General features: G+C 44.0%; 1 protein-coding gene across 1 annotated transcript; it reads right to left on the reverse strand.

Moving 5' to 3' along the window:
* Window positions 1-3,679: 3,679 nt before the first annotated feature.
* LOC116464733 (nuclear envelope pore membrane protein POM 121C-like) lies at window positions 3,680-8,469 on the reverse strand. Its single transcript, XM_032147994.3, has 4 exons — window positions 8,341-8,469; window positions 7,856-8,014; window positions 5,742-5,822; window positions 3,680-3,979 (listed from the first exon to the last, which is right to left on the reverse strand). The coding sequence occupies exons 1-4, from the start codon at window positions 8,403-8,405 to the stop codon at window positions 3,787-3,789; spliced, it is 498 nt and encodes a 165-aa protein (XP_032003885.1). The 5' UTR covers window positions 8,406-8,469; the 3' UTR covers window positions 3,680-3,786.
* Between the last annotated feature and the right edge of the window lie 6 nt (window positions 8,470-8,475).

Here is an 8,475-nt window from a genome sequence, read left to right on the forward strand (position 1 = left end):
AGAGAGCTGTACCAACTGACACTCCCACCAGCAACGCGTGAGGAGCCTGTTTCTTCTAACACTGCACTTCTATGGTTTCTATTTTACGTTCAAAACTTTGCTTCATTTGGAATAGGTTTCTCTACTATAGGAAAAACTCTTGAACGTGAGATTTGACTGGTAGCCCTTCAGAGAAATGGGTAAAGGATATGAACTAAGATTCACGGAAACAGAACTGAAAATAATCATTCAACATATGAACAGATGATCAAACTACTCATAAGAGACAAAAATTAAATACTGTTTTTTTTTTTTTTTAGATGGAGTTTCACTCTGTCATCCAGGCTGGAGGGCAGTGGCTTGAGGTCAGCTCACTTGACCTCCGCCTTCTGGGGTGGAGCCATTCTCCTGCCTCAGCCTCCTAGTAGCTGGGATTATAGGCACACGCCACCACGCCTGGTTAAATTTTTTGTATTTTTAGTAGAGATGGGGTTTGCCATGTTGGCCAGGCTGGTCTCAAACTCCTCATCTCAGGTGATCTACCTGTCTCGGCTTCCCAAAGTGCTGGGATTACGAGAGTGAGCCACCGTGGCGCTCAGCTAGCTTTTTTTTTTTTTTTGAGACGGAGTCTCGCTCTGTCGCCCAGGATGGAGTACAGTGGCGCTATCTCTGCTCACTGCAGCCTCTGCCTCCCGGGTTCCTGAGATTCTCCTGCCTCAGCGTCCTGAGTAGCTGGGATTACAGGCGTGTACCACCATGCCCAGCTAATTTTTATATTTTTAGTAGAGACAGGATTTCACCATGTTGGCCAGGATGGTCTCGAACTCAGGTGATCTACCTGCCTCGGCCTCTCAAAGTGCTGGAATTACAGGCGTGAGCCGCCACGCCCATCCTAGATACTTTTTTTTACCTGTCAAATTGGTAAAAGCCCAGAGCTACAATAACCAAATCTGCTGGTGAGGCCATGGAGAAATGATCCCTCTCATACAATGCTGAGGGGAATGCTGAGTGGTACATGCCCTGTAGGGGGATTTAACAATACCCAGCAAAATTACCTGCACATTTAACCCTTGACCCGAATCTGACTTCTAGGAATTTTTCCAGAGGCAAAACTGCCAAGGGTGAAATGACATATGAACAAATGTATTCTTTGCAACATTATCTGTGATAGCGGAAGACTGAAACAACCCAACGTTTGTCAACAGAGGACTAGGGTACCTATGCAGTTGTAAGACCAAAGATGAGTTTCTGTGTACTGCTATGGAATGACCTCAACTGTCTATTATGTGAAAAAGCAAGGTTCAAATCTGTATATACTGTCTACTACCTTAAATGTTAGAAAGTGGCGGTTTTCAGATACACTGATATGCATATCGTTTAAAAAAGAACAACAAAGGATAATTAAAAAATAATAAAAATGGAGAGGAAGGAAAAATGCAGAGTGGAAAGGGATGGAAATTGAATTTTTGAGTGTATCTTGTTTTAGTGTATTTTTTTTGAAACAACAAGTATTTTACATAATTTAAAATAGAACTATTTCAAAAAGGAAACACAGAAATCCCTGTAACTTTCAAACATACTGGACAAACGAACCTCACTGTATATAAAGTTGGTGTATCCAAAGGACAATTAACATTACTTTAAATAAAACACAATATATTGATTACATGTCCCTAGGATTCACAGAGGGATATAAAGACAAAATGAATCACAAACAATTCTTAAACTGACTTCAGCAGTCTTAATAATGACAGTGTTAACAATGACACTGATATCGCTATTTTGAAATTGCACGGGCCAGGCGTGGTGGCTCACACCTGTAATCCCAGCACTTTGGGAGGCCAAGGTGGGTGGATCACCTGAGGTCACGAGTTCGGGGCCAGCCTGGCCAACATGTTGAAACCTCGTCTCTAACTAAAAATACAAAAAATTAGCCAGGTGTGGTGGTGGGTGCCTGTAGTCCCAGCTACTTGGGAGGCTGAGGCAGGAGAATCGCTTGAATTCAGGAAGCAGAGACTGCAGCGAGCCAAGGTCGCACCACTGTGCTCCAGCCTGGGCGACAGAGTAAGACTCCGTCTCAAAAAAAAAAAAAAAGAATTGCATGTACTAGGATCAAAGTATTATAAACCAATATTTTTGGTGTAATACATAAAAATATAAAATCAAATAAATTACATAAAAAATCCTGCCACTGCCGGGCGCGGTAGCTCACGCTTGTAATCCCAGCGCTTTGGGAGGCCGAGGCGGGCGGATCACGAGGTCAGGAAATCGAGACCACGGTGAAACCCCGTCTCTACTAAAAATACAAAAAAATTAGCCGGGTGTGGTGGCGGGCGCCTGTAGTTCCAGCTACCCGGAAAGGCTGAGGCAGGAGAATGGTGTGAACCCGGGAGGCGGAGCTTGCAGTGAGCCGAGACTGCACCACTGCACTCCAGCCTGAGCGACAGAGCAAGACTCCGTCTCAAAAAAAAAAAAAAAATCCTGCCACCATAAATTTGAATTTGGAATATTATGAATTAATTATTTACATTCCTCTTTCTAGAAGATCTATCTTATCTCTCCTAAAACTTAGGACTGTAGTCTCTACAGTTCTAACTGGAAGAAACCAAAGCTTTCTGAAGAAACAGCCAACTTCAGTATAGGCTAAAAATGGACTTTGGGAAGGTGGGCTAAAAGCAATGAAGCTATCTGTGGAAGACTGCTGGGATCAAAATAAAGGACACAGGAGTTTGGCTTCCATAGGCCAAAGCTGGAAAAGTTTGCATATCAAAAATAATAACTAGATATTAAATAATATTAAGGTTAATAATTTAAGAGGGATAATGATATTATGGTTATTAATGTTCATTTATATGACTGTCAGAGCCTTCTGGGCTGATGAACTTGTCTCAAAATTTTCCTCCTCTCAAAAACATTTCTCCATACATGCTTTACATCTTTTTGTCTGGCTGCTGTATACTGGGTACCCACTTATTGACAGCCACTGTAATAGGTGCTTTTTAAATATTACCCTCAATCATTGCAACAGCACTTCAGAGATAAGAAAAAGAGATGTTATATGATTTGCCTGCCCGAGACCTTACAGCTATTAGATGTCAGAGCCAAGCATTTTTTTTTCTTTTCTTTGAGACACAGTCTTGCTCTGTTGCACAGGCTAGTCTTGAACTCCTGGGCTCAAGAGGTTCTCCCACCTTGACCTCCCAAAGTGATGGGATTACAGGCATGAGCCACCCCACCCAGCCTCAGAGCCAAGATTTGAACCTAAGTCTGTCCAGCAGCAAAGCCTGCTCTGTTCCCTACACTATGCGATAATCCCCTTTACAAAAAATCATGACCACTTGTTTAAAAACCCTGAGCTCAATTCTAAATGCCTATAGGATAAATCTCTTTTATGACCCAATACAACCTGGACTCAGTCTACCTTTCGAATCACCCTCTGTCCATTTATCTGCATCACAGCTGTGTCTCGATGTGGACTGCTTTACATTCCGGGCTTTCTACTCCATTCCGCTGGCCTATATTGATCACTCAATGATCTGTATTTTCTATTAGCTTAAAGACAATCCTAATGTCTGACAGATAGAAGGTGATTAGTAAACCTTTGCTAATCAATTACTTTATTTAAAAAAATTTCTTTAAAAATTTTTTGTACAGACAAGGTCTCACTATATTGCCCAGGCTGGTTTTCAACTCCCGGGCTCAAGCAATCCTCCCGCTTTGGCCTTCCAAAGTGCTGGGATTACAGGGCTAAGCTACCATGTCTGGCCCTAATCAATGAATGAATGCTGGGAATTCATGTCCCCCACATTACAAGAGCTGTACTTGTACCTGTGAGATGCCTCGAGTGGAGCTGTAGGAACTGGTAATGGCATTGCGGCTGGAGCTAGGGATGCCACTTGTGTAGGCGCCTGTCAAGGAGCTCATGGAAGAGCTTCGGGATCTTTTATTCAAGTGGTCATCTGAGCTCTGAGAATTGAGGCCTCTCTTCAGAGACCCAGGCCTAATAAAAGAGAAGAAGACAGTTAGATGCTTTATTGAAGGCAACATTCTTTTATGGTTTCATCCACGGTCATGACATCTTTCTTAATAACATGATGGGAAGAGAATAATGCTTTTAATTTTTACTGCTAACAATCTGGCCAAATCTATCTGACCAAGTCAGTAGAAAAAGCCAATATTTAAAACTTAAATGTATGATTTATAGAATATTCTGCAAAATGCATACCTATCTACAGCGACAGAAGGCATATCAGTGGATGCCTGGGGACAGGGGTGGAACTAAAGAGAGGGATTACAGGCATGTGGGAACTTTTGGAGGTGATGGATGTTCATTATCTTAGTGGTGGGACGGTTCCACAGGTGTATGTGTGTCAAAATGTCACATGCTTTAAACAAGCACAGTTTATTGTATGTCAATTATACCTCAACAAAGCTGTTAAAAAAAATCACAGTTAAGAGGAACTTATCATTTTTCTAAACCTCCAGTGGAAACAGAAATCTCCTATGCATCTTTCCTGTAGGACAGTCATCCAACCTGTTACAATATAGACAACTCTCTCCTAGAGTGACCCACATCAACCATGAACCAGTTTATTCTCACAGTGGATTACAGTGTATTTCCTCTAACTTTCTTTTTGAGACGGAGTCTCGCTCTGTCACCCATGCTGGAGTGCAGTGGCGCGATCTCGGCTCACTGCAAGCTCCGCCTCCCGGGTTCACGCCATTCTCCTGCCTCAGCCTCTCCAAGTAGCTGGACTACAGGCGCCCGCCACCACGCCCGGCTAATTTTTTGTATTTTTAGTAGAGACGGGGTTTCACCGTGGTCTCGATCTCCTGACCTCGCGATCCGCCCGCCTCAGCCTCCCAAAGTGCTGGGATTACAAGTGTGAGCCACCGCGCCCGGCCATTTCCTCTAACTTTCACCCACGGATCCTATTTGAAGTCAAACAGAGCAAGTTATTTCGCTTCTTTCAAGGGACAGTCCTTTGGTTTTTTGGAGACGAGAGGGAAGGACAATCCTTCCCTCACTTATTTCCTTATTCCTCCTGAGATTTTTCTCCTCTGGGCTAATACTTCCATACCTCCAAAACCCCATCATCCACCACCACCCCTCTGGGCTGTTGCAAATCTCCTTAACATCTTCATTGCTTCGCTGGGAATGAATTTCCGTTTGTGTACATCCTCCCTTGCAGTGCAGTACACTGATCTGACCACAGTGCTCCACGGACAGTGAGCAGAACTACGGAAGGCAGGAATACCATCCATCTGCCTCATTCTAGTCTTTCTTCTAACAGCACAGACCAGGAGCACTTTAGCTTTCCTGGCAACCACAACACACTGCTGACTCAGATGAGGTATCTAAGTTATCCTAAGTCTTTCCACACATACTTTTGAGCTACTTTCCTTTCCATCCAATTCTTCCTCCAGTTTGTTTTTAAACTGACATGTAGAAATTTAACATTTAAGTTTCATACTGTCTTATCCACTGCACAAACTTTGCAATCCTTCTGTGTATGTGCTTGGTTATTAAATATATTTATAAAACCTCTAGTCTCAGCATATTTCATCCATATTAATGCAAGAACATTAAAAGGAATTAGAAGGCAGTTAATTGTGACAAGTTAGAATATTCCTAATTTCAAAAATGTGAACCTGAACTAATTAGGCAATGCAAAAAACAAAGAGGAAAATCTACAGGGTAACAGCTCTGATCATGCCTTTTCCAAACAACTGGTATTTCATCCGGATGGACTCGCACTTACTTAGGCACAAAAGAAGCGGGGACTCCATTGGCCACCAGGGGCTCAAATGCTGAATGTCCACTGCCACTGCTATCATGGCGCCTGTGACAAATCAAAAAAAAGTCTCAATGAAATGACATGACCTTTTTTTGTCCCTTTAAAGTATTCTCACATTTCTGGGACCTTATACTATCTCTATGGAGCACAGATTCCATGCTAGACCAGAAAATGGTTGTTTAAAATCCCTAAGCTTCTGAAAGGTAATTTTTTTTTTTTTTTTTTTTCAGAGTTTCCACTCTTGTTGCCTAGGCTGGAGTGCAATAGCACGATCTTGGCTTACTGCAACAAACCTCTGCCTCCCGGGTTCAACCGATTCTCCTGCCTCAGCCTCCAGAGCAGCTGGGACTACAAGTATGCACCACCACACCTGGCTAATTTCTTAATTTTTTGTAGAGGCGAGGTCTCACTATGTTGCCCAGGCTGGTCTTGAGCAACTGGGCTCCAGCGATCCTCCCACCTTGGCCTGTCAAAGTGTTAGGAGTACGGGCGTGCAGCACCACACCCAGCCTTATAAAATGGTGTTTCCCTCAAAGAGTCCCATGAGAGCAGGGATTTTGTCTTGTCCACTGCTCTATCCACGGCACTTGCAGTAGGGTCTCATACACAGAGGGTGCTTAATAAATGCTCAGCCACCTCAACTTCCTTTCTTTCTATAATTAGAAAACTAGGCCAGGTGTGGTGGCTCACACTTGTAATCCCAGCACTTTGGGAGGCCGAGGCGGGCGGATCGCGAGGTCAGGAGATTGAGACCACGGTGAAACCCTGTCTCTACTAAAAATACAAAAAATTAGCCAGGCGTGGTGGCGGGCGCCTGTAGTCCCAGCTACTCGGAGAGGCTGAGGCAGGAGAATGGCGTGAACCCGGGAGGCGGAGCTTGCAGTGAGCCAAGATTGCGCCACTGCACTCCAGCCTGGGTGACGGACCGAGACTCCATCTCAAAAAAAAAAAAAAAAGAATACTATTCCATTTTCATTAGCTTATTTTATAAACCACATAAGGAATTTTTTTTTTTTTTTTTTTGAGACAGTCTCGCTCTGTCACCCAGGCTAGAGTGCACTGGCACGGTCTCGGCTCGCTGCAACCTCCACCTCCTGGGTTCAAGCAATTCTCCTGTCTCAGCCTCTGGAGTAGCTGGGACTACAGGCGCCCGCCATCACATCCAGCTAATTTTGTATTTTTAGTAGAGATGGGGTTTCACCATGTTGGCCAGGCTGGTCTTGAACTCCTGACCTCAGGTGATCCACCCGCCTCAGCCTCTCAAAGTGCTGGGATTATAGGCATGAGCCACCTTGCCCCGCCAGGAAATTGGTTTTAATCTCATTATTGATAAAACTACCAAACTCTATTTTTCATTTTTCTTTCACAAGCATTTCCTTCAGCACAATTAAGACACTAGAACTGGTGGGCCAGGTGCGGCGGCTCAAGCCTGTAATCCCACTTTGGGAGGACAAGGTGGGCGGATCACGAGGTCAGGAGTTCAAGACCATCCTGGCCAACATGGTGAAACCCTGTCTCTACTAAAAATACAAAAAAATTAGCCGGGCGTGGTGGCGGGCGCCTGTAGTCCCAGCTACTCGGGAGGCTGAGGCAGGAGAATGGCATGAACCTGGGAGGCGGAGCTTGCAGTGAGCTGAGATTGGGCCACCACACTCCAGCCTGGGGGACAGAGACAGACTCCGAAACCAAAAAAAAAAAAAAAAAAAAAAAAAAACAACAACACTAGAAATGGCGGTTACCCAAATAACTGAACACCACAAAATTCCGACGGGAAGACTTAGAGCCTTCTTTCTTGAAAATAAACTTTAACACATTTCTACAGAAGCATGAGGCTAACATGGCTAACAGCTGTCAGCTAATCTCTACTACTCATGGAAAAGGTAAATTATCTAACCTGTGCCTTGAAATGAACAGCATTAAAACCCTTGTTTATTAGGTTCCTCCATGAAAGCCAAAGAAGGGGGCCTACGAAGGCTCACAAACTGGAGGTGGCCTCTGTATCTTTATGGGAATGTCTACATCTCATCCCATAGGAGTCTAAGCACGAAACCGGCTTAGTACTCTCCTGAGCCTGTTACCTTCTTTTATTTTCCTGGCCATCAAGGAATATTTGGTCTTCCTCCACTGTCCTTCTCTTCTTCTTCTCTTTGAGGGCACTCAGTACAGTCTCCTTTGCACATGGGTCTGGGGCATTACTTGATGGTGAGGACAGTGTTGAGCTGATTATCTGCTCTGGTCTATAATGAAAGACAAGATTCTAGCCGTAAGATATTTTAATTCCCATGCCATATAGCACAGACTTCAGAAACAAGAAATCAGAAGCTAACCAACAGGCCAAAGTATAATTTATACAAGCACAGCAGTTCCCGTTAGCAAGTAAAGCTACTTTTTCGTTAAGGGCAAAAGTGAAAAACAAAAGGGTTTACTAGAATTTGGTATTTCTCATCAAATAAGCAGCTTCGTCCTTTCTTTTCTGCGTTGTAGTCATGTTGTCATAGCAACAACTGGAGAAGAATAAAGTGGACACGAAAAGGGAGAGTATTCTTCCGACGATAATACTCACATCGCAGAATGCGAAAATCTTCTGTCAGGAGGGGCGATCCTCACAGTCACCGGGCTACACACCATCCTGGAGTTGCGAGGGGACAGCACAGCCTTCTTGTGATAACCATTCCAGCACACTGTGGGAAGTACCCCC

Source organism: Hylobates moloch, unplaced genomic scaffold (assembly GCF_009828535.3).
Source record: "Hylobates moloch isolate HMO894 unplaced genomic scaffold, HMol_V3 SCAFFOLD_1470, whole genome shotgun sequence".
Lineage (NCBI taxonomy): Eukaryota > Metazoa > Chordata > Mammalia > Primates > Hylobatidae > Hylobates > Hylobates moloch.

What these genes read in the sequence shown, in the direction of transcription:
- LOC116464733 (XM_032147994.3), bottom strand. Translation starts at nt 8,405, where the DNA reads ATGGTGTGTAGCCCGGTGACTGTGAGGATCGCCCCTCCTGACAGAAGA. An exon ending in GGCCAGGAAAATAAAAGAAG is followed by an intron (nt 5,823 to 7,855) that starts GTAACAGGCTCA and finishes GATTTGTCACAG; the next exon opens with GCGCCATGATAGCAGTGGCA. An exon ending in CCCGCTTCTTTTGTGCCTAA is followed by an intron (nt 3,980 to 5,741) that starts GTAAGTGCGAGT and finishes CTCTTTTATTAG; the next exon opens with GCCTGGGTCTCTGAAGAGAG.